General features: G+C 42.5%; 1 protein-coding gene across 3 annotated transcripts in view; it reads right to left on the bottom strand.

Moving 5' to 3' along the window:
* Positions 1-609: 609 nt before the first annotated feature.
* lyrm7 (LYR motif containing 7) overlaps positions 610-26,517 on the bottom strand; it is a 39,458-nt gene continuing 13,550 nt past the window's right edge. The window contains exon 5 of one of the 3 annotated variants that reach the window (XM_080188744.1): positions 610-701. In XM_080188744.1, the coding sequence (XP_080044870.1) occupies positions 670-701 (32 nt within the window). In that variant the 3' untranslated portion in view covers positions 610-669. Of the gene's footprint in view, positions 702-22,398; positions 24,285-26,517 lie in introns of those variants that run through there. The other 2 variants (XM_080188741.1, XM_080188743.1) reach the window with 2 other exon arrangements.

Genomic DNA, 26,517 nt, shown 5'->3' with positions numbered 1-26,517 from the left:
TGACTGTATAGCACGGAAGAAACAACACTTTTCGCTGTATGTTAATACATCTCGGTCAACGTTGTCTACCTGATACGCTGCAGGAAAGGATGTCCCGAGGCATGGTACATTGGGGAAACCATGCAGACTCTACGACAACGGATGAATAAATACTGCTCAACAATCATCAGGCATGAGTGTTCTCTTCCTGTCAGGGAACACTTCAGCGGTCACGGGCATTCAGCCTCTGATCTTCGGGTAAGCGTTCTCCAAGGCAGCCTTCACAACACGCGACAACACAGAGTTGCTGAGCAGAGACTGATAGCCAAGTTCCGCACATATGAGGACGGCCTCAACCGAGATCTTGGGTTCATGTCACACTATCTGTAACCCCCACGATTTGCCTGGGCTTGCAAAATCTCACTAACTGTCCTGTCTGGAGACAATACACATCTCTTTAACCTGTGCGTAACCCTCTCACCACTCACATTGTCTGTACCTTTAAGATTTGATTACCTATAAAGATTCGCATTCCAACCATTATCTTGTAAATTGAGTCTTTATATGCCCTATTTGTGAACAGAACTCCCACTTACCTGATGAAGGAGCAGCACTCTGAAAGCTCGTGGCTTTTGCTACCAAATAAATCTGCTGGACTTTAACCTGATGTTGTGAGACTTCTTACTGTGTTTACCCCAGTCCAATGCCAGCATCTCCACATCCTGTTAATACATGTGACAATAATAAATCAAATCTAATCAAATCAAAATGTTTAAGTGCAATAATGTTCGACATAGATACAGGGGAGGAAGGTAAAAACAGAACAGCCATTTGCAATTGACTGCACAGGGAAATTATTTGTCCATTTGTAAATTTAGAGTAAACCTTTCTTCTGAGGCGATGGCCATGTTAATTTTCTACTTTGCGGCCAAATTAGTTAACAGAATGCACCTTTGATAGAATGGCTGCAGCAGAACTGTAGCAAAGGCTTGCACCCAGCACTTGGCAGCTGCAAGTATAGAGCAGATCAGCTCCCAAACAGGCAATGTTTAAACCAGCTGCATTTTTTTTATTTCCTATTCGAGCAGCTTAATTGAAAACCGGGCAGTTTTATAAAGCAGTGGGTGGTGAATCAGAATGGACTCTGATGCCAAACCTGAAGTTGGAGTATAACTTCCTCAGATAAAGAGAAAATCAGCGCAGCTGTTCCTGTTTATTTAGAAGTATTCATACAAGAGCCTCAATGGAAGAAGATTGGCAGCATTTTGTGTTTAGGGAATGATGCACAATGCTGGCTGAAACTTAAAACTGGATGAATTGAAGTTCAATGTGCTTATTTTCTAATATTATGAATTCTGGTGAATATTTGATTTTAGACAAAGCAGGAGTTTGGACATCTGTTACAAAGTTAAATTTTAGAATGTTGATATTTTATTCCTATCAGAAGTCTCCATTTTAATCTGATTTCCTCAGAAGACAGTGTATGAGCAGAAATCAATGTTTTTAATTATTCTGTAGCACTATTTGAAAAAATGCACCAATTAATTCCATCAATTAACTCTGTCACTCCATGTCTCATTGCCTGATTGCAATATTGAAAGGCGTTTCATAATTTTTGCTACTTCTTGGAAATCTTAGTTCAACTAGATTAAATGCACTCATGTAACAAAACTCTTGCAAAAGTTAATCTATTCTATTAATCAGAAGCAAGTACATAATTTCAAATCTGTTTGTCTGAACAATCAATATATCTTGGTGCTGTTGTGTTTACCAGCTTTGCTGCAGTGTTTCCAGCCACAACTTGCATTATTCACTGTTTTGTGTGCAGAGCCTCAGCTTTGGGGGAATATCATCAGTGAGGAGGAAAACATAGAATCATAGAACATAGAACTTCGAACCCTACAGTGCAGAAAGAGGCCCTTCGGCCCATCGACTCTGCACCGAACACAATCCCACCCAGGCCCTAACCCCATATCCCTACATATTGAGCTATGAGGAGAGGCTGAATAAACTAGGCTTGTACTCATTAGAGTTTAGAAGAATGAGGGGAGATCTCATTGAGACGTATAAGATGATGAATGGGATGGATAGGATAGAGGTGGAAAGACTCTTCCCGCTCAAAAAAGACAGTAGGACTAGGGGGCACAGCCTCAAGATAAAGGGGGGGCGGTTCAGAACGGAGTTGAGGAGGAACTTCTTCACTCAAAGGGTGGTGAATCTCTGGAATTCTCTGCCCGTTGAAGTGGTGGAGGCTGCCTCGCTAAATATTTTTAAGAAGCGGGTTGATGGGTTTTTGATAAGAGAGGGGATTAAGGGTTATGGGGAGAGGGCGGGAAAGTGGAACTGAGCCACGACAGATCAGCCATGATCTTATTGAATGGCGGGGCAGGCTCGAAGGGCCAGATGGCCTACTCCTGCTCCTATTTCTTATGTTCTTATGTTCTTATATTATACCCACTAATCCCTCTAACCTATGCATCCCTGGACATTAGGGGGCAATTTCTTAGCATTGCCAATCAACCTAACCTGTACATCTTTGGACTGTGGGAGGAAACCAGAGTACCCCGAGGGAACCCACGCAGACACGAGGAGAATGTACAAACTCCACACAGACGGTGACCTGAGCCGGCAATCGTAGAATCGTAGAATTATAAAATCTCTGCAGTGCAGAAAGAGGACATTCGGCCCATCAAGCCTGCATTGACAACAATCCCACCCAGGCCCTATCCCCACTAATCTTCCTGACACTAAGGGGCAATTGAGCTTGGCCAATAACCTAACTGCACATTCTTTGGAGAGTGGGAGGAAACCCGTACAGACATGGGGAGAATGCGCAAACTCCACACAGACTGTGACTCAAGGCTAGAATTGAATCTGGCTCTCTGGTGCTGTGAGGCAGCAGTGCTAACATAATTAAAGAAAGTATGTGTTATGTGCTGTGACAAACACTACCTAAACTCCTTGGTATGACCTCTACATTGTAAATGGCAACTAAAAGGAGGTTCACTCAACTGATTTCTGGGGTGAAGGGTTAATCCCATGAGGTAAATTTGGACAGATTGAGCTGCTATCCTTTGGCGTTTAGGAGTATGCGAGGTGATTTTATTGAACATGTAAGAGCGTGAGGGTAATTGACATGATAGATGCTGAGAGGATGTTTGTTCTCCCTTGTGGGAGAGACTAGAACTAGGGGACAAAGTTTAAAAATAAGGGGTCTCCCACTTAAGAGGGAGATGAGAACAAATTTTTTCTCTGAGGGCCGTGAGTTTGTGGAATTCTATTTCCTGAAAAGCTGTGGAGATAGGGCCGTTGGATATTTTTAAGGATGAGGTAAATAGATTCCTGATTGAACAGGGAGTGAATGGGTATAGGGGATAAGATGGAAAGTGGAGCTGAAGCCACAATAAGTGAGCCATGATCTAATTGAATGGCAGGCCTGCGAGGGGCTGCATGACCTACTCCTGATCTTAATCTGTATGCAAAACCACAGCTATTTGTCAACAATAGCATCACAAGGATACACTTGTCGAGAGTTTTTCCGTAGTGGAGTCTTTTCACATTCAAGGATGCTGAAGAAAAATTGGCATTTAAAGCAGAGATCTGTCATCAAAGGAAATAGGAAGATAAAGATTTCAGATTTCCCCTAGATGGAAATAATACCAACCTGATAGAAAACAAATTGACCAAAATTAATTCGACCTTCATCCACCTTTATTATATCCCCTCCATGAGATGGTGAATTAATGCAAAACTGAATATCAAATGATATAATGACATATTCTGCTCTGTGCAAATGCAACCTCTAAAAGGGGACAGCATTGTGGCACAGTGGTTTGCATTGCTGCTTCACAGTGCCAGGGACCCAGGTTTGATTCCTGGCTTGGGTCACTGTCTGTGTGGAATCTGCACGTTCCCCCTGTGTCTGCATGGGTTTCCTCTGGGTGCTCCGATTTCCTCGCACAGTTCAAAAGATGTGGTGGTTAGGTGCATTAGCCACACTTAATTCTTTCTCAGTATACCTGAACAGGCACCAGAGTGTGGCGACTAGAGGGTTTTCACAGTAACTTCATTGCAGTGTTAATGTAAACCTACTTGTGACACTAATAAATAAATTAAACTCTTTCATGTTACTCATTCATATTTCGTGTTACAGAACAGGGGCAATTTGTGACACGCAACGAGAAAACAATTATCTTTTATTGCCTCCACTACATCTCATATTTAGACAGTGATGATTTGGAGTGTAAAGTTAATAGCATGTTTTGATTGTACAGTTGAATCTATTTTCTTCTCTGACTATGCCTGGCAATGATCACAGATACATCAATCCTGGAAACTTTAAAAAAATGTTTGAGAAGTTTAAGCCTCCTCATGAACCAAAAGTTATTCTCCCTCTGAGAACCATCGTTACAAAGGATAAATACTTACAAATCAACAGTACACAGCAAAGGGAGAAGTGACCTTGTCTTTTTTTGTCCAAATTTGTTTGAAATATCACTGAACAATGTTATGAATTACACTTAAATCATGCTCAGCAGTTCTATTGAAAGCACATTTTTCTTAATATATAAGCCTGTTCATGATCAAAGGATATTCAACAACAAGTTATATTTACTTACAGTCTTTAACGTCATAAAACATCCCAAGGCACTTCACGGTAGTGTTATAAGGTAAAATTTGACATTGAGCCACATAAAGCACTATTAAAGCAGATGGCCAAAAGCTTGGTCAGATAGATTTGTTTCGAGCAAGGCAGAGTGGTGGAGAAGTTTAAGGTGGGAATTCTACAGTTTAGGGCTTAAGCAGCTGAAGGCCCGGCCACCAAAGGCAGGGCGATTAAAATTGTGGACATTCAATACAATTCAAACAAGTTGGGCAAAGATGCCAAAAGAAGCCACTGCCAGTGATACTCTGGTTACTTTTAGATGGATAAGAATGGAGCAAGGCGGTTTCAGTCCCACCCAGCTGAATGACAGGGGAGAGGTGTTTGAGGAAAATGGTGGTCAGCTGCGATAAAGGATGTATTCAGGTCACAAAGGACAAAGACAGCTAATTTACCTTTCAGCTGTAACTTGTGAAGAGTTCTGTCACAGGAGCAGAATTCTTTTTGGTGGGATTCAAACATGGGATTCCAGGAAACATGAGCATGGATTTACAAACAACTTGTGAACATACAAGTTAGGAGCAGGAGTAGGCCATTTGACCCCTCAAGATTGCTCCATAATTCAATAATTTCCTCCCCTCCACCCTCACATGCCCTTTGATTTCCTTGTTAATCAAGAATCTATCTACCTCTGTCTTAGAGATATTCACTAACACTGCCTTTAATGTTGTCTGGCTAAAACAGAGATTCAAGACCCTCTTGAGAGAAAAAAAATTCTCCTCACTCAGTGTTACACAGAGGACCTGTAACTTTTCAATTGTGTCCCCAGTTCTCGTCTTTCCCACAAGGGGAACCATTCTCAGCATCAGCCTGGCCAGGTCTCCTCAGGATCTTCTACGCTTCAATAAGATTTGGGAGGCAACAACTTGTTTAAGGACTTTGGAGTAGAAAGGGAGGTTTGCAATGGAGGTGAAAGTTCACAAGTATGGTGGGGTCGTGGGTTAATATTTTTGAGGGGAGAGGTGATGACAGCAGACTTGAAAGAGAGGATGATGTAACAATAGAGAGAAATCCAATAACAATATCAGCTCATGTGGGGCTACAGAGGGAAGTTGGCTGGCCAGCAGTTTGGTGGGAATAGAATTGAGGGAGCAGGAGATGGGTTCGACGGACACGATGAGTGAAGATAGGAGAGAAGTTAGAGAATGATATAAATTCAAGATTATGGTAGGGCAACCTGTGCTGCACTCTGCTTTGTCAACAGTGGGTAGGTGGATTTCTCATACATGTGAGATGGTGTTTGCTGGTGTTTTGATTTGCCAGTGGGGGCTGCTGCTTCTGATATCATTGATGAAAACAACCTCTTTGAGGACTGTGTCAGTGCCTTGGAGACATTAAAGTCAATTTTGCAAAATGCTATAGATCATTACTGTCCATTTGGCATTGACTCAAAAAAACCACAAAAACATTCAACTAGAATTGGAATAAAATTCAACATGTTTTTCAGTGATATTTCAAACATGTTTGGCAAAGACACTAACTCAATCCATTCTTTATACTTCTGTTACCTTGCAGTCACAAGGAATTTGTTCTGTCATATCTTGGTTCAGTAATAACCCAGGGAAAGTTGAACAGAGAAATCCGGTGTACATCTTGGTAACTGTACAACTGTACCCCTCATCACCCACATGGACAGTCCAGACCCCCGCCGCACCACCCCCCCCCCCCCACCCCCAACACCCCCATCCCGCAACTTGACACTCTGACCCACCTCCAATATCCCCTGACCTGACCTTAGCACCCTACCCAGCTGCCACCCTCATCCCTCATCCACCCCACCCCTTACCCATTTATCTTATGCATTCTACTCCCTTCCACCTTCTTTCCGTAGCTTTTCAAGTAAGCTTTAGGATATTTAAACTCTTTACTTTGTAGACTACATCAGCTAGAGCTGTAAAAAAGGCAGCATGGCTTGTCTTCCCCCAATGCTCCAGTGCTACAAGGAAGCAGTTCCATTTCAGCAATGCTCCTCATTCCTGGGGAAGTTGGGGTCAGATGTCCCAGCAGAAATGCTGAGCTCTGGTGTTGGGTAGAAAGGTTGGAACAGAACTTCAATCCTATGATGATTGTCAGTCCTTGGAACATCCTTTTTAATCACTGATTCCATTAAAAGATACATGTGTGATAAGAAACTTTGAGTGAAAAGATTAAGAGAGCTAAATGTTGAATCCCCAATTGGTCAGCTGTGCGTGTCAGGAATTAGGACATGAAGATGCTGGCATTAATTTCCGGTCTGTGCTAACTTACTCAGCTTTAATCAAAGTGACATTTTAAATGCCACAAATGGCCTCTCTGTCTTCAGTTTCAGGAAGCAGGCTCCTGTTTGCTCTTGTGGAAGTGTTTTGTCAGTGAATACCACGGGAGGGCAGGATCAGACTTGGCTATAAGGGAACCAGCGGTGAAAATTTCCGACATTTGCTGTTCACTCTCATGCATTCAGAGTGACCACTGAAAATTCTGGAGACCAGGTGCCAATTCCAGAATTTTATCCAAATATAAGTCACTGCGCTAGCAACGAGGGAAAGGAGGTGGAAAAATCAAAGCCTATTCTTGTCTCCACAGCCTGGCATTAGTAATGCTATTAGATGTGAATCAATAGTCAATAGGGGAGGACTCAATCAGCATTTCTTTATGATACAAAAACAGATTGTTTACTCAGCACAAAAACAATCTGCCTTTAGGCTTAGTCAGGAAGAATTCCTTCAGCTTTTCTCCCCAATCCCAAGCCTTTCTGTGGTTGGAAAAGGACAAACAGTGAAGACTGCTTCAATGCCTTACTTACTATTTGAATTAACTTCTCATGATTGCAGTGCAGTCTTTACAGAAAGATGAAAGGCTGATCAAGAACAGATCACTGCTCCCTTGAACGTGGTCATGCAGAATTGGCCTCCTGACATTCCAGCAAATGGAAAACGTAACTCGCAGTTGATAAGGCAATGTTTGCCACTGACGTCTCAAAAACGTTTCATTTCATGCACAGAAACATTCATCTGCAGCTGGTGAGGGCAAATAGTTTCAGTGCTCCTACCAATTAGACAATTAGCACCAGATGTCATAACATTGCTCTTCTCATGCTAAAGTGATTATAACATGCACCAGCAAATCAAATTATTTGAAATGGAACTTATTTCCACTTTACTTTAAACATTAAAATATCCTAGAGTTGTGATTGGATAGCATTGTGACATACTATCAAATTCTAATCAGTTAGAAACAATATTGCAGTAAAAGTAGACAGTGAAGATTGTACGAAGGTGTACCAAAGGCTCCCCCCTGAAAGAGAGATGGGAAATGTGTTCCTCATTTCCTGCAGTGCTTCCTACCATGAGGACCATGCTTTTCTTTTCTGAACACATTGATAATTCATTGTTAATAATAAAATCGCTTCCACATGGACACATCGCAGCGAATTAAAATGTTTTGCTGATGTTGTTTGATGAGGCTTTGTGTGCATTGGGCATGCATAGCAGAAGAAAAAGATTAGTGGAAACAGCTTCAAGAGTAACAAAATATAACTGATAAACAAAACCAAATGAAAAATTTGTTCACACTTGATAATTAAGTATTTGGCACTTGCTTCTCAGTGTTAGATTCGTTACTCTCCAATTTCAGATAACAAATCAATTTATAAGAATTTTAAGGTGGGTGGTTGAAAAGCTTCTTTCAAAATTGGAAACTTCTCCCTCCCAGTACTTATCATTCTTTAAAGTGTCAATCCTCAATTTAAAATTAAACTAACAAATGCAATGTTTATGTGTTGCCAAGTGTCACAATCCACAGCGACGCCAGCCATTCCCTTTGACAAAGTGGATTTTTTTATTTGTTCATGGGACGGTACATTGCTGGTTGGACCAGCATTTATTGCCCATCCCTGACTTCATTTGAGAGTCAACACATTGCTGTGGGTTCAGAGTCACATGTGGACCAGGCCAGGTAAGGATGGCAGATTTCCTTCCCTAAAGGACATTCGTGAATCAAATGGGTTTTTCCGACAACCAGCAATGGTTTCATGGTCATATTAGATATTTAATTCCAGATCTTTATTGAATTCAAATTTCACCATTTGCCGTGATGGGATTCGAACCCTGGGCCTCTGGAGGCAAGTGTAAGCAATTTGAGACTTGTCTTTTGTACAAACAACAAGCTTTTTAAAAAATTAATTCATGAGATGTGGGTATGACTGGCAAGATCAGCATTTAGTGCCAACTCCCAGTTTGCCTTTAATAATGTGCAGATGTGCCTTCTTCTTGAATTGCTGCAGTCCATGTGGTGAAGGCACTCTGATTGTACTGCTAGGCAGGGAAGTCCAGGATTTTGACCCAGCAACAAGGAAGAAACTATGATCTAAATCCAAGTCCAATGGTGTGTGAGTTGAATTGGGGGTGTTTTTTTTATACCTGCAGACTTTGACCTGGGTGGTGGAGCTGGCAGATGTGGGGGTGCCACTGGAGATGTTGCAATAGAAACATAGAAGATAGGAGCAGGAAGAGGTCATTTGTTCTGACATTCATTGCAATCATGGCTGATTGTCCAACTCAGTAACCTAATCCTGCTTTCCCCCATAATCTTTGATCCCATTCACTCCAAGCTATCTCTTGAATACATTCAACGTTTTGGCATCAACTACTTCCTGGACCATTCAAGCACAAACTGCTTTCAGTACCTCAGGAGTTGTAAAGGCGAGGCAATGACATAGTGATATTGTCACCGGACTAGTAATCCAGAGACCTGGGTTCAAATCCCATCACGTTAGACAGTGAAATTTGAAACAAATTTTAAAAATCTGGAATTAAAGGTCCAATGATGGCCATAAAACCATTGTTGGTTATAGTAAAACCCATCTGGTTGACGAATGTCCTTTAGGGAAGGAAATCTACCTTCCTCACTTAGTCTGGCCTATATGTGACTCCCGACCCACAGCAATATGGTTGATTCTTAAATGCCCCAGTTCAACAGCAATTAGGGACTGGCAATAAATGTCCACATTCCCTGAACTAATAAAACAAAACACCCAGATCCCTCTATCTGCAACATTCTGCAGTCTCAGTCCTTTCAGATAATATACTGCTTTACTGTCCTTGCTGTCAAAGTGGACAACCTCACATTTTCTTGCATCTGCCAATATTTTGCCCTCTTACTTAACCAATAAATGCTTACAATCTCCTTATGTCCTCTGCACAATTTGCTTGCCTCCCTATTTTTGTGTCATGAGTAAATTTGGCTACAATGTCGGCTCTCTCCCTTCATCCAAGTCACTAATATAGGTTGTAAACAGTCGAGGACCTAGCACTGACCTAGCACCTGAGGCACTACACTAATTACTGTTTGACAACTTGAAAATGACTCATTTTCCTGAGTCTCTGTTTCCTCTTAGTTAATCAATCCTATATCCAGGTAATCTATCATTCCAAATACCATATGCTCTTAACTTGAGCAGTAACTTTTAGGCGACATGCTGTTGAATGCCTTTTAGAAATCCAAATATACTGGGCCTGATTCTCCCATCCCGACGCACATGTTTTTGATGCGCAGGTTGGGAGATGCGCTTGTCGACCATTTTGTGGGATTTGCGCATGTATTTCTGATGCATGCGTGTTTCTCACAGCCAGAAAGCAGGCACAGTTGGAACCACGCTGGAAACCAGAGGGAGGACAAGGTAAGTGATTTAAATCTATTTTTAATCTATTTTAAATGTCATTATCAGGCCTGGGACTGAATTCTCTGGGTCTGATAACATCTCCCACCCAACCAGGAGTATTTCACTCCAGCGGGGCTTATAATAGCTCCCCATATTTGGGGAGCTAACAGGAGGCTCTGCTGGAGTGAAGGGGGAACAATCAGGGGGTCAGGTGGTGGGGGTTGATGCTCCCTGGCACTGCCCAAGGAGGACTTGATGGCCCAGTGGTATTATCGCTTGACTATTAATCCAGAAACCCAGGTAATGTTCTGGGGACCCGGGTTCAAATCCCGCCACGGCAGATGGTGGAATTTGAATTCAGTAAAAAAAATCTGGGATTAAGAGTCTACTGATGACCATGAAATCATTGCTGATTGTCAGAAAAACCCATCTGATTCACTAATGTCCTTTAGGGGAGGAAATCTGCCATCTTACCTGGTCTGGCTTACCAATGTGACTCCAGAACCACAGCAATGTGGTTGACTCTTAATTGCCCCCTGAAACGGGCTAGAAAGCCACTTAGTTGTAACAATCGCTACAAAGTCTCAATGAAGAAATGGATGGACCACCTGGCATCGACCTAATCAGAAACATCAACAGCAAAACAAACAGCCCTGTCGACCCTGCAAAGTCCTCCTTACTACTTCTTACTAATTCCCTCCCTAACGGTATTGTGGTCAACCCACAACATGTAGATTGCATGGATTCAAGAAGGCAGCTTGCCACCACCTTCTCAAGGGCAACTAGGGATGGACAATAAATGCTGGCCAGCCAGCTACTTCATGTCCCACAAATGAATAAGAAAAAAGTGCCCATGCCCAGAGGACATCTTGGAATTGCCCACTGGCCATCAGACAGTGCCAAGGGGCAGGGCCGGATCAAGGGGACAGGGCCTGCTATCACTCTGCAGATAAGACTGGTCAGGGCTGGAGGGAGGCCAAGGGCGGTCTCATGGGGCGGGAGGGGGAGGTGGGTCTGTCTCCCAGAGAGGTCTGTCTTTCATGAGGGTAGTGGTCAGTGGGGGGGTGGTCTGCTGGCAGGGGGTGTGGCGGATTGTCACTGCTGCCGGGGGGGGGGGGGGGGGGGTGTGCGGTGCAAGGGTGGGAGAATCCAGTGCTCCGGGATGGTGGGGAGGAGGGGAGGTGGTCTGGGCTGGCCTGGGAATGCTTGTATGGGCCATGGTCGGGCTGTGGGGTGGCACTTTGGGGGTGCTGGACTGGCCATCAAACGGCAGTCCGACAGTTCGGGACCACTGCACACGCGCAGAGTTCCAGAATTGTCAGACTCCAGTGTGAATAGGCCCCGCCCTCCTGACCTTTTAATGATATTCACGATTGTGACCTCTCATTGCACAGAGTGTGGGAGATTCAGGTCTGAACTCCCATTGAGAAAACAATTGTGATTTACATCATTTTTCCCGCCAACTGAGCACTTTACTTTGTAAATCCCTCTCCGGTTTGAAAAACTCTTCACTGCTACTCCTTGCTTTTTCACTCTGAGCCAATTTTATATTCATGTTTCCATTTGTCCCTTTAATCTCATAGGCTTTAGTTTTGTTACAAACTTTACTATGTGGAACTTTGTCAATCTCCTTCAGAAAGTCCTTTTACAGAATATAAACTACAATATCTTCATCAAAGAATTCAATCCACTTCGACTTTTGTTTATTCACCTAGTTTTGAAATGCCATTTGTTGATGTACTGTAGATATGTCTGCAAGGGATCTATTGCTGCTAAGGATGCATTCAAGGGGATTCGTGTTTAAAATCAATGGGTTGGCCATTAAAATGGGGATGAGGTGAATTTTTTTCACTCCGGGTCGTGGCTATTTGGAACTCTCATTCTGAGAAGCTGAATATTTTTGAGGCTTTGAATATTTTTAAGGCAGAGGTGGGTACATTTTTGGTAAGTAAGGAGGGTGATAGGTTATCAGGAAGAGGTGGGATGCAGATTTGAGGTCCGCTGTGGGAGAGCAGGCTCGTATGGCCTACTCCTGCTCTCATGCACACACTTTGATGATTGGAGTGATGGTCTGAAGCAGCCTGGACTGCTGTGGGATGAAGGAATCCATAACTGCTTTTGCAGGAAACTGAGTGCACAGGAATCTCCTGCTGTGTTCACAGGATCAGTTCAACACTGGGGGAAATCCAGCGAAGGCAGCAAATTCCCACACCTTCTGTTTCTGAGAGGCCAGGTATGTCATGCAATGAATGCGTGCTTCAGGTCTGGCAAATAGGACACTAATGATTTGTGAGACACAGAAGTGTGCAGTTGCTTCTCAGATGCCACTTGAGCGTGCAGTCAATGCCTGGAAGAAACCAGAAGCAAAGAGGTTCAAGGCCATACTGACTTTGATGGCTGCTAGCAGGACATGGTAAGCAGTACTGCAAAGTGTGAGGTGTTCAGCAAAGAGATAGCCAGAGAGTTGCAGTTGTACATATCACTGGTTCTCCATCATCTTGAGGAAACTTCGTCTACGGCAGTAAATCTTGTGTTGACGGTTGGGCCTCCTATTCCCTCCTCTCTTGCTTCTCCCATGTTATTTCGCTGTTTGAGGTTCCAGCCTTCCTGTGAAAGATGTTGTCCTTTAGCCCCCAGAATCGAATTGACGTGCTCCCGTTGTCAGCTGCAGCATTCCTTTCCTACAGGCGGCTGCCCAATTGTCTTTGAAAGCTTTACCACCTTGGCAGCATAGGGATAGAATTATGTGGGGCTGACTGCCCACTCTCCCAAATACTTCCTTATGCCAAGGGCATCCCCTTACCAAATGCTGAAACTGCCTTTGTCCCACTGACCCCTTTTGGGGCACAAACGAAAAGGAGTAGGATTACTGTCCTGTCCCTGATTAACACTGTGCCATCGATATTTCTGAGTCATCGATTTCAGTTCCAGACTACAGGAGGGGGTGAATTCAGCCTACAGTCTTAACCAGTGGCACCTCAGCAGACTTACAGCTCCTGATTATGCTTTGACCCAAATCTCCCTGTGTACTGTGAAGTGCCAATAAAAATATACAGCACTCAATGTGACGGTGCTTCCACAAATACAGTCTGCTGAGCATAGCTTGGTCAGTTAATTATTAAATTTAAAATGCAAAACACCACATTAAAAACAAAAGTTAAGAAAGAATGTTTACAGTTTGCAACCTATCCCCCTATCGGAAACTAAATGTGCTTTGTAGTGTAAATTAACTGTGAAAAACAACTGGTTATGAAACATACAACAGTATTTATTTCAAGACTCCCAGGTCATTGGTACAGAATGTCCTACATTTGAATAAATACATTCAAAAGAATGCGACTTGTTTGGAAAAATAGCTGTTGCTGGGAGATGGGGAATTGCTTCGGGTATTTCAAGGAGAAGCTGCTGCAGCAGGGGTTGGGGTATCCGCTTTCTCCGCTCAATATTTGCTGGTGCTGCCTTTTGTTGCCTGCATGGCTCAGAATCACATCATCAGGGCAACTGGGGAACCAACGGCTTAACTGAATGATAGCACATGCATTACTTGCAGTGCACATTATATGATTTGTTCTGAGTGAACTGTTGGGACTTGTCCTGTGGCTGCCTTATGCAATTTCACTTGTAGATTTTCTGAATAAGTCAATATAGTCGCAAGTCATTTTGATTCGTGGTGGTAAAGCAAATCCAAACATATAAGATATGATACGCAGGAATGATGTGCGAGTTCTGGGAAAATTTCCCTCATGGGAACACACCTACTTATCTTGGCTCCTCACTGTGAAAAAACTTGCAGATAATGTGAGCTAGAAGTACTCTTGTGCAATATTATTAGCACTTTTGAAAATTGGCGCCAGGGTGGTTACTGTACAATCGAAGACAGCTGCTTAATAATCTCATTCACTCAAGAAAGGCTTCTGTGGTTTCAAAAACCTGAATCCATTTCAAAATATGTCGGGCAAGTCAAAGCTTAAACTACTTGTATTACTAGAAATATTTTCCAAAAAACAAGAGATAATTTTACATTTAGTAGCAAAACTTGCTCCAGACTGAAGTTGCACTGAAGTCTCAGAGGATGCGGTCTGACAAAAATTCTTCCCCCCTGACGTGCTGCTGGAATTCAGTCAAAAGTTATTGCTGCTGAGAGTAGGCATAAAACTTCTCAACAAATAATGGAAATGCTAATTCATAAGCAATTACTTCGTCTAAATATTTTCAGAAGCTATTGCAAATGACTCAGCTTTTCATTTTATCTGCCCCAGAATGAATTTTTTCCCAAATTTAGACGGGCATCTTTTAGAACATAGAACAGTACAGCACAGTACAGGCCCTTCAGCCCTCAGTGTTGTGCCGAGCTATGTCCGATCCCAAGATCAAGCTATCCCATTCTCTATAATTCTGGAGTCCAAAAGCCGCTTGCAAGTTCCTAAAGTGTCTAACTCCACTATCACAGCAGCCAGTGTATTCCACACCCCAACCACTCTCTGAATGAAGAATCTACCTCAGACATCCCTCCTATATGTCCCACCATGAACCTTATATTTATGGCCCCTAGAAACAGCTACATCCACCCGAGGAAATAGTCTCTGCACATCCACTCTACCTATCCCCCTCATCATCTTATAAACCTCTATTAAGTTGCCTCTCAGCCTCCTCCACTCTAAAGAGAAAAGCCCCAGCTCCCTCAACCTTTCCTCATAAGACCTACCCTCCAAACCAGGAAGCATCCTGGTAGATCTCCACTGCACTCTCTCCAATGCTTCCACATCCTTCTTATAGTGAGGTGACCAGAACTGAACACAATATTCCAAATGTGGTCTCACCAACGTCCAGTAAAGTTGCAGCATAACTCCACTGCTCTTAAACTCAAACCCCCTGTTAATAAACGCTAACATACTATAAGCCTATCCACTTGAGTGGCAACCTTCAGAGATCTGTGAATATGAACCCCAAGATCTCTCTGTTCCTCCACATTCCTCAGAACCCTGCCATAGACCCTGTAATCTGCATTCAAGTTTGTCCTATCAAAATGAATCACCTCGCACTTATGTTGTGTTCCTTTCAGAAGCAGACAAAATGGCAGCAGGGAAAAGGAGTAGATTGGTTCTGATGTTCTTGTCGATGACGATCGTAGTAACCTGAGTAATTAATCCCTCCACAAAAACAAAAGTTTTGTTTTGAAAACAGACATTTGATGCCAGCTTTCTATTTTGGAAAATTTCAGCCCACCCCTTTCCAATTTCAGTTTCAAATAAACATTGCTTTTGATTGGTAAATATGTGCACAATAAATACGTAAATATCGAACAGCATTGTGCATATATGGTGTGCGCGTGGTAAAAGATGAAGGTCACACACACTGAGGGTAGATGGAGATACGCGATCGTAACTTCACAAAATGAGCAGGGTTAATTTTCAACAACCATTTAAAATTTATTAATTTTGCTCTGTATCTCCATAAATTGCAAGTATAAGAAATGGTTTTTGATATGCAAATGTCTCCAGGTAACAGCAATCTTTTCCAAGTAATGAAAATAGAAATAATATGAAAATATAAATTGCTTTGAGGTAGATCATGCAAGGGGGCTCAAAGTCAACTGCTGTCAAATGAATCATTTCCAGGTAAAAATGATACCATGGCTCAGAGGGAGACAAGGCCAGATGATCCTGTGTATTGTGTTTCTTGATATGCAGCAGTGCCATCTACTGATGAAAATTAAACAGTGACCAATAGCTGGAATTACTTCTTAAGCATTATGCAGCACGGTGGCACAGTGCTGCCTCACACTGTCAATTCCAGCCTCCAGTCACTGTCTGTGTGGAGTTTGCACATTTTCCCCAAGTCTACATGGGTTTCCTCCAGGTACTCCAGTTTCCTCCCACAGGTTAGGTTGATTGGCTATGCTAAATTGACCCTTAGTGGTGGGGGTAAGTACGTGGTGTTATGGAGATAATGCCCAGGTGGGATTGTTGTCAGTGCATGCTTGATGGGCCAAATGTGACAATGATGAGTCATTGTCCCAGCTCATTTCTGAGTATTGGTGCTCCAGCACTAACACAACATTTGCACTTACCGCCATAAGACAAAAATGGCATAAAATGGGCCATTTGCCCACTTTTGGGAATTGACCCCTAACCACTGTTTTAACATCACACCCAAAGTGGCACAATGGTTAGCACTGCTGCCTCACAGCACAAGGGACCCAAGTTTGATTCACGGCTTGGGTCACTGTCTGCATGTTCTCCCTGTGTCTGTGTGGGTTTCCTCTGGGTGATCCAGGTCCCTCCGCAGTGCGAAAAACATGCTGGTTATGTACACTGGCCATGCTAAATTCTCAGTGTACCCGAACAGGCGCCGGAGTGTGGCAACTAGGGGATTTTCACAGCAACTTCATTGCCGTGTTAATGTAAGCTTACTTGTGACACTAATAAATAACTAAACTAAAACAGAGCAGCAGTTTGGCAAAGCACAGACGGTACATTAATCCCAAAACCTTTCAGCCCCTGGGGTAGTAAATAAATTGTTAGAGCTTAAATTGAAGAAAGGGCCAGAAAATTGTTGCACTCCAATTGCAGATGCCAATCTGGCTAATTCAGTTCACTTCATGTGAAACAGGCCTCAATAAAACCAAGCCAAACTTGTGCTCCAGAACAAACTGCATCACTAACCAATCTTGCAGTACAGCTACAACATGAAAAAATTGCTTCGATAAGACCTATCCATAAAAAGGACCAATGCAGCCCAGATAATTCCTGCCCCAGCAGCCTACTGCTAATCATCAAAATGATGGAACGAATCCTCAACAACACTAGCACGGGACCGCTACTCATGCTATTTTTGGACCCATTTGGCTCCAGAGCTCATTCCATCCTTGGCCCAAATAAGGACAAACAGCTGAATTCCAGAAGCGAGGTGACAGTGACTGCCCTCGACATCAAAGCAACATTCAGCTGGGCACTGTACCAAGATATTACAGTGAATCTGAAGTCATTGAGGATCGGGGGATAATTCTTCACCCGCCGGAGACAGACCTAACACAAAGGAATAAAAGCAAAATACTGCAGATGCTGGAAACTGAAACAAAAACAGGAAATGCTGGAAAATCTCAGCAGGTCTGACAGCAGGTCAGCAGAATAGAACCAACTCTCCAAGTCTAAATGATCTCGCTATGCTGTTGCACACAGATGTGTACATGCACGATTATGCCTTCTACTGAGTGCGCCAGCTTTCCAGTGAGTTCAGGCCCCGCCCCACCTCCTTCCCCTACTGGTGGGAAACATTTCCCATTAATATTTGCACAGTGATACAAGATTGGTCTTGTAGCCCCACTGCAAAAATAGATCTAAAACTCTCCCAATTTTACATACATTTGTGACTTGAAAATTTGTTTGATAAGATTGCCCATATACACTTTTACAGAAAAATATCGGACTGGAAAGGATCGCACAAATTCTGTCTGTAAGAATGTTGGTGCATCTTCTGTCGCAATCCCAGTCACTAATGGGATTAACAGGGTTGCGTGCTGGTGCCAACCCTCTGCAGCATGTTTTTCTCCACTGTGCTTTCCAGTGTCTTCCAGGATGGTGATCCTGGTATTGAAAGCAGACATTGCATGGACAAGAAGCTACTCAATCCGAGATGACTCAAGGCAAAGTTCAAGGTCTCCCAAAGCCATACTTCATCTCCTGTCAGCCACTGACTGAGCACCAGCTGTTGGATTAGAGCTGAACATGCCATTGAGCATGGCCTTGTTCTCCAATGCATGAGACAACTTTGGTCGAAACTAAAAGTGAAGTTTATTTATTATTGTCACAAGCAGGCTTACATTAACACTGCAATGAAGTTACTGTGAAAATCCCTTAGTTGTCACACTCCGGTGCCAGTTTGGGTACACAGAGGGAGAATTTAGCATGGTCAGTGCACCTAACCAGAACATCTTTTGGACTGTGGGAGGAAACCAGAGCACTAGGAGAAAACCCACACAGACACCAGGGAGAACATGCAAACTCCACACATGCAATGACCCAAGCTGGGAATTGAATCTGGGTCCCTGGTGCTATGAGGCAGCAGTACTAACCACTGTGGTGCCCTCGTGATCAGCATGAAGAAAAGTTGAGTATCAGCCTGTCCAGGAAAACCCATGACCAGAACCTGTAAGCAGCAGATAAGTCTCAGTAGCACACAGACTCTCAAGCCATCTATATTGACAACAAGACACATGCAAGGATTGCAAAAGAAAATATAGCCGTTGTTCAAAGTCTGCCATCAGTCTGCCTACCAAACAAAGTCTATAGAGCAATGGCCCTGCCCACATTGCTATTTGCATCAATTTATCAGTGCCATACCAAGAAGCTCACCCACTTTCACTTGAAGATTACACGGCTGGACAAAAATAAGAGACGCAAGATGCTCAACTGAGTCGGAATGCCATGTATCCATACAATATACTGGGATAATCTGACACTCACTAAAGCAAACCCTCTATAGGAAGCTCAAGTCTGGGATGCTCCTTCGTGAATCAAAGGAAGCATTACAAGGACACACTAAAGGTTTCACTTAGTAAATTTATCAGAAATTCAGGAGAAATTCCTTCAGCCAGATGGGGGTTTGAAAATGGAATTTGCTAGCAGAGGGAGTGGTTGAGGCCCATAGTACAGATACATTTAAGGGGAAGCTAGGTATGTTTGAGGGAGAAGGGAATAGAGGGTTATGATGAAAGATTTAGACAAGAAAAAATGGGAGGAGACAAGTGGAACATAAATGTCAATGGGTTGGCTGAATGGCCTGTTTCTCTGTCAAACATGCTACATAAAGATTAAGAGTTAAAGTGGTCACAGACGAGGTGAAATAGGAGTAGGCCACTTGGATCCTCAAGTCTTCTCTGCCCTTCATGGCTAATCTTATGTTTTGAATTCCACATTCCCCATCTAACCCAGTTGGGGGCAGGGGCGGTTGGGCTTAGGAAAAAATTTTTAAAATGCCAGACATGTAATGGGGCTAGGGTCACACCACACAGAATATCAAATGGAATGAAACTTTTGAGGGGGAGAGCAATAAAGGTCTTAGGTTGACGCTGAGTTAATCTGGGGAATGTCACAAAGACTATTTCCCATATGGGATCCCAGCTGCAGGGTTCCCTCTGGCAGGATGCGGCGCACTGTTTGCCGGTGGTGGGATTCTCTGGTCCCGCCATTGTCAATGGGAATCCCCTTGACATCCACACCCACACACCAGCGGGAAATCTGTGGGCAGGGGTTGCACTGCCAGCGGGACCAGAGAATCCCGCCAGCGTGAATGGTTGGAGAATTCTGGCCACTATTTTTAAAAAGAAAAATCAGATCCCATTTCCAATCAGTAGAGTGGAGTGCAGAGAAAAATCACTCTGAAACTTCTGAAGGGACAGAAAGCACCATTCATTAAGTGTGCGCAAATAAATCTTCAACTTGTAATTTAGGAAGTTTTGCTCTGAACACCTGAGACACAATAGAGCAAGGCTCTCAATGCCATGATTGGTGGAATAGTAGTGGCGATGGACAATGGAGGTTCTATAGCACCACCTGTAATGCAAACACTGCAAATGCATCAAGTAACTGAATAGAGTTTGTACATCAGCAACTTAATGGGAAAGTTTGACAATATATATCAAAAATCGTAAGCAGGAATTGTGGATAACCGTGTGCACTTTCAAAAAAGTAGATATATACATGCAAACATTCTGAAAACAGCAGTAGAAGTGCTGACTCTGCTATAGAAAATACTTTAAAATCAATTTTGACAATGTTTGTATTTAAAATCCATTCTTTATCTGTACAGTTTTAGTTAGTTCCCAGTTTCTCATGAGCTGTAATTAGTCAAATCCTGATCAGCGCAATCTGTAAATTTCCAAATTTTTTTAAAGCTAAGTAACATGCTGTAGCTCAAACTTATTCTCAAAAACACCTTGACAATTAAAATTTTCTTACATACATCATATTACTTACATGAGCTTTCATAGCAGATCCAGAATTACATCATCTCATTTACATGATCTTTCACACTTAATTTGAATATGTAAACCATTGGTAAACTGCACTTTTGAGGCTCCCTTTTTATTAAAAAGTCAAAATAATAACAAAAAACAAGAAAATTAAGCAAAGGATAGATTCAGAAGTAGGCACAGAAAGCAAGTTGGAGTCGTATTCTCCCATTTTGAGGATAAGTGCCTATGCTAATGGGAAAACAGAAGTGGTTCCTGCTGGTGCTGGCAGCAAAAGTGGGATTCACTGGAAAGGTTCAAATGAGGTTGTTTGGTGCAATCCACCAGCTAGCCCCGCTGTTCCAAGACCAGGCTGCCACCCTTAAAGCACATCCTGAACTCTGAACTTGGAGACAGGTCTCTTCCCCCCACTGCCCCCACACTCAATTGGCCAGGGAAGCACCACCAACCTTTCATGAAAGAGGGGCATCCTCCCTCCAACAGGCATGAAGGTGATGGCACCCCCTCCCCAGATCCTTCATTCAAGCCCTCCCACTTCACTCAGGTCTCCTCCCAGACCCCTATGCAGACCTTCTTTAAGGTACTCATATTGGTAGTGCCCCTGGTGCACTATCCTCTGGCACTAACATCCTGGCCTATTGCCTTGGGCCCAATGGGCCATCTGCCCTTCTGCTATTGCTAGGCAGAGGATGGGACCTTGAGAGATCCTGGGGTTGCATGGGCTTGGGCTGGGAGAAAGGGGTTGACCTTGCCACTCTGCCCCAGGACTGGAGTGTCATGGCTACACTGCCCCTTCTAGTCCTGACAGTCCAGAAGATCACCCCGGCATGGTGATTTCAGGGGGCCTTGTGATCAACGACTGCATTCCTGCAAGTCAGCTATGAAAATTCTGAAATGGTCAGGTCACTTTAATCTCTGGTCACCTGGCAGGATTTTAAATCATTGCAGCACTCCTAAAAGCATACTAATGATACCTATTGTTCGTGAACAGAATCTCATACGAGGACTTCAATCACCACAGAGGATATTCTAATCAGTCTGTCCTTTGAGACTTATTCTTGTTGATTGCTGGAACCATGTTTAATACCTTCAGTTTGTCTCGAGACCCTTGCTCTGTCAAACATACATTAGTGATTTGGCTGAATGTTTCAAACAAAATTCCATGTTTGCATGTGATGTCAAAATTGGAGGCAGGGCAAATATTCAGCAACATTGCAGATTAATGAGGAAACAAGGCATTTCATCAACTGTGCCAAATAAGTGGTAGTTAGTGAGGATAAATAGCATCTTAGCAGGGAATTGAAATGTTTAAACATGTGTATTAAAGTGTTCTATCTTGCTGATCATAAAAGAGATTTGAGGAATTACAGGAGATAAACCTACAAAACAGTCAGCATTGTTCAGCTGTAGCTAAAAGAAAGTAAATAAATTACTTAGCAACATTTAAATAGGTGAACTTAGATCCCGTCTTACATACTGTGTGCAATTCTTAGTGCTGGCTCAGAAGGATATTGTTCAAGGGAAGGAGCGATTACGACAATTCCAGAAATCAATAATTCAAGTTATTTGAAACAGTTAAAGAAGTTGGGTGCATGGTTGAATGAGTTAAGATATCAAAGTTAGGCTTTAATTGAACCAATGGTATTTTCTCATGTTCAAATAAGATGAGGCTAAAGGGCAACTCTGCATAACACAGCCCCATAGTAAGAAGTCTCACAACACCAGGTTTATTTGGAATCACAACCATTCGGAGCACTGCTCCTCCCTCAGTCACCTGATGAGGGAGCAGCACTCTGAAAGCTTTAACCAGGTGTTGCAAGACTTTTTACTGTGTCCCCCACCCCACCGCCGCCGCCGCCACCACCACCCATCCAATGCTGGCATCTACACATCACTGTCCCATGAGCAGAGCTAAAAGGATAAACTGACAATTTTTGTCTAAAGCATTTTTGTCCTTAAGAATAACAAGTCATTTTTGTACAGCATGTAATAGGGCAGTTTGAAAAGAGAATCAACAATGCTGGTTGAAGTAACAGTAAAGATTCCAGTACTGGGCATCTCTCAAGGAAGAAGAATACTGTAAATTAAATAATGGAAATATACATATGGACAAAAAATGAAAACAAAACACAGAAAACAGCAAAGTATACTCCAAAATTGTATTGGTGTGAACATGGAAGAAAAAAACCAGCATAGTCCCTAAAAACTTTCCTTAAAATCCTAACCATCACAAGATAAAAGTTCAAACTTGTTTTACATATTAAAAAATGCTTCAGATTGGTTAACAATGCTTTAACTGTAACCATGTATGTAAACACATTCCTTACTGCCGATCCAGCAATGATTTAATTTGGATAACATTATCCAATTCTAAATTGGCAGAAAAGGAGGGTTAGGTTCGCAAGTCATTTTGTACACTTGGGTAAAACCAATTACAACAGCACAGTCCTGTAGTTATAGAGCCACTGAGGATGATCTTGTCTTCTCCCAGCTGAAAATAGTCCAAAAAATAAATTTTAATTGCGAGGTGTTGACTTTGAAAACAAAAGTGCATCAACTCTAGTGGCCGTGATCACACTGCCCCTTTTTTTTTACAAAAAAAAGAACAAATTATAGATTGAGAACAATATTCCAAACAAACACATCTTTGTTCGGAATTGCAAAGAGGACACTGACACTCCATTCTCTGAAGCATCCTCCAATGCATCACCCCCATGTGTGTGCGGACAAAGGTTAACAAACGGACAACTCTTCTAATTAATAAAAAAAATAACAGTTGCATGTCTGCAAAAATATGGAGAAAGCTCAATTTGCCACGCATGTTCCTATCATAATGTAATTTTACACTAACACAGGCACACCAACATGCTGCACTGGCTCAACATGTTTTACAATGCAACAGGGAAAATAACAAAGAAACACACAAAAAGCTGAGCGATTCTGTCACGTCATGCAGAATTCAGTGCCATTGGCATCCTGCACCAATTTCAGTGGAATTTTTTAAAAATTCGTCTATAGGAACTAAAGTGCTGAATCTGAAACACACTGCCTGGGGGAGGTAGATTTGATTGTTGCCTTCCAAAGACAAAGTTAGATGAGTATTTGAACAGAAAATATTTGCTGGGCTGGAAGAGAGGGGATCGGGCGTGGGCTTGGGGGCGGGGGGGGGGGGCAGCGTGTGGTGTACAACCAGCAGCTTTGCTCTAGCAGAGAGCTGGCACAAACACAACAGGCTGAATGGCCATCCTCAGTGCTATAACAATTCTATTTCACCCACAGATTTTCTTAACGTCACGTCTGGGTCTGTGATCATCTAATTGAGAGAGGTTGGTTGTAATGATTAGTTGACAATCCATTATCACTGCATCATGCAATACTATGACAGTAAAAGGCGAAGTAGATGAACAATACTTTGTTTTTCATCTATGAGTTCTTAGAAGTATATTATTTATTTGGTAATTATTCCATAACTTGGTTCCTGGACTGTCAGCTCAAACCAGGCTTCTTTTAGCTCTAATGAAGGAGGGATGCCAAAGGTCAGGGAAAAGGAAATTCCCAAATCCACACAACATAAAATATTTCACAGCACTGTGGTCTCCTGTATACCTACTAGACTATTGTACACAATTGTATTTGGAAATACAATAGGAATCTTAAGTCTTATGCACCATTCGGCATTACAAATAGGTCTGGTGAAAGACTATCAGCCTGAAATGTTAAATGTTTCTCTCTGCCCACCAGCTGAATGCTTCCAACATTTTTCATTTTTATTTTCATTGCTAACGAGCCTGTACACTGGGCAAAAACAAATGAGATGTTGTCTCACCACATCCAAGCTAGTTTCATTACAAATGTTATCTACACTTAACATCTTCAGAAAAGGCAAACCTCATTTGTTCCAATACAATGTTAGAGACATGGTAATAAATTAAATCCAGCACAGCAATATTTTCTACACTAAGTATCTTTCTGTGTAGGATTTTCATTGAAAGGCAAGTTATCCAGAAGAACTTCTTTCCTGGGTGCAATGGCTGTGGGGAAAGAAAAAGGTAAGTTATTTGATCGGTATCTTATGAGAAGGGAAATTGAGGGCTAGAGATATTAATGGCACTTTGAGATTTTTATGAGAGAGGTAGAGGAAGGATTTCAGTATTCCTTTGAAAAGATCATTAAATGTGCATGAAAGTCAAGTCCATGATAAAACCATTATTTACCAACTCTGGGTGGAGCATTTTCCCACATCTTTCTCGTTTCTCAAAAACAATTGTGTTGATTCGAATACTGTCAGCTTAATAAAACACCATTACAGGTTATGCTGTAGCTTTTCTGATCATAATTTTGGGCTGCACGGTAGCAGTGTTAGCACTGCTGCTTCACAGCTCCAGGGACCTGGGTTTCGATTCCCGGCTCGGGTCACTGTCTGTGTGGAGTTTGCACATTCTCCACGTGTCTGTGTGGGTTTCCTCCAGGTACTCCGGTTTCCTCCCACAGTCCAAAGATGTGTGGGTTAGGTCGATTGGCCGTGCTAAGAAATTGCCCCTTAGTGTCCAGGGATGTGTAGTTTAGAGGGATTAGTGGGTAAATGTGTAGGGATATGGGGGTAGGGCCTGGGTGGGATGGTGGTCAGTGCAGACTCGATGGGCTGAAGGGCCTCTTTCTGCACTGTAGGGTTCTGTGATTCTATGATAATACTGAGACTAGCCAACTGTTACTACAATTGGGAAACTTGGGCCTCATGGAAGTTAATTCAAAAAAAATCAGAAACAATGAAAAAAAAAGTTTGAAAATTGATAAAAATGATTTATTTACCCAATGGACTTGTGATGGGAGTCTCTTATTAGTTTAATCTGATATTTAATTAGATAGACAATGTTTTATATAGCGAAGATGGTTACTGGACGTCAATCACGTCAGCTCACGGCAGGGATTCCTTAGGGGAGTGTCCTAGCCCAATCACCTGCTTCATTAATGACCCTCCTTCCATCACAAGATCAGAAGTTACATGACACCAGGTTACAGTCCAACAGGTTTATTTGAAATCAAGCTTTTGGAATGCTGCTCCTTCATCAGGTGATGAGTAGTACGAATGTTACTTGACACTGAAATGCCAGGCAATTATCATTTCCAGCAAGGGAGAATCTAACCATCGTCTCTTGACATTCAAAGACATTTCCTTTACTGAATTTCCTGCTATCGACATCTTGGGCTTACCATTGACCAGAAAGTGAACTGAACCAGCCATATAAATACTATGGCTACAAAAGCAGGCCAAAGTCTGGGTATTCTGTGGAAAGTAACTCACTTCCTGACTCTCCAAGGCCTGTCTACCATCAACAACGTACAAGTCGGGAGTGTAATAGAATACTCTCCACTTGCCGGGATGATTGCAGCTCTATTGACACAAGAAACTTATACCATCCAGAATAAGGCAACCCATTTGATTGGCATCCCATTCATTAGTTTAAACATTTGCTCCCTCCACCATCGATGTACAGTTGCAGCAAGACGAACCATCTACAAGATGCGCTACAGCAACTTATTAAGGATCTTGCAAAAACGTCTTGCAAACTCCAACCTCTACTACCTCGAAGGACAAGGGAAGCAGGTAGATGGGAATAGCACTACTTGCAAGTTTCCTCCCAACCATCCTGATTTGGAACTATATTAATGTTCCTTCAGTGTCACAAAGTCAACACCCTGCAACTTCTTTCCTACCAGCACTGTGGGTGCACCAACAGCATATGGACTGCAGTGATTCAAAGTGGTGCTCACCACCACTTTCTCAAGGTCAATAGAGATGGGCAACAAAAATGCTGGCCTAGCCAGCGACACTCATAGTCTGTGAAAGAATTTTAAAAAATTACAGCCTTCCATCACTACTCCAAGCAAGCTTTCATACAAACTGGCAATTGTTGTTAAGAGCACAGCAGCATCTGATCAAACACGCAGCAATTTTCACCAAGTGACCAAGTTGCTCAAAGCAAAATCCCCTTCAGCTGGAAAGTCAATCATCATTTGGAGAAATAGGTTATTTAAAGACATACATGCTTTAAGAGTGAAGATCTAAAGCTATTAACTTTAGAATGTTATTACGAAGCGCTATTACAGATTCCTTTTAATACCAGATCTTTTGGTTTGGAATACAAGTGCTCAACACTAACCTATCCAAAGCAACCTCAGTATTCAACAAAAGACAACTTGCATATTGTTGGGAATATTTAACAATAAGAAACTCAATGCTGGGGGGCTTCTGAACTTCTGAAA

Source organism: Carcharhinus amblyrhynchos, chromosome 5 (assembly GCF_965287045.1).
Source record: "Carcharhinus amblyrhynchos chromosome 5, sCarAmb.v2.hapA, whole genome shotgun sequence".
NCBI classification, from domain to species: Eukaryota; Metazoa; Chordata; class Chondrichthyes; order Carcharhiniformes; family Carcharhinidae; genus Carcharhinus; species Carcharhinus amblyrhynchos.
The sequence above is the reverse complement of the archived record's forward strand: the minus strand, read 5'-3'. Positions and strand labels throughout refer to the sequence as shown.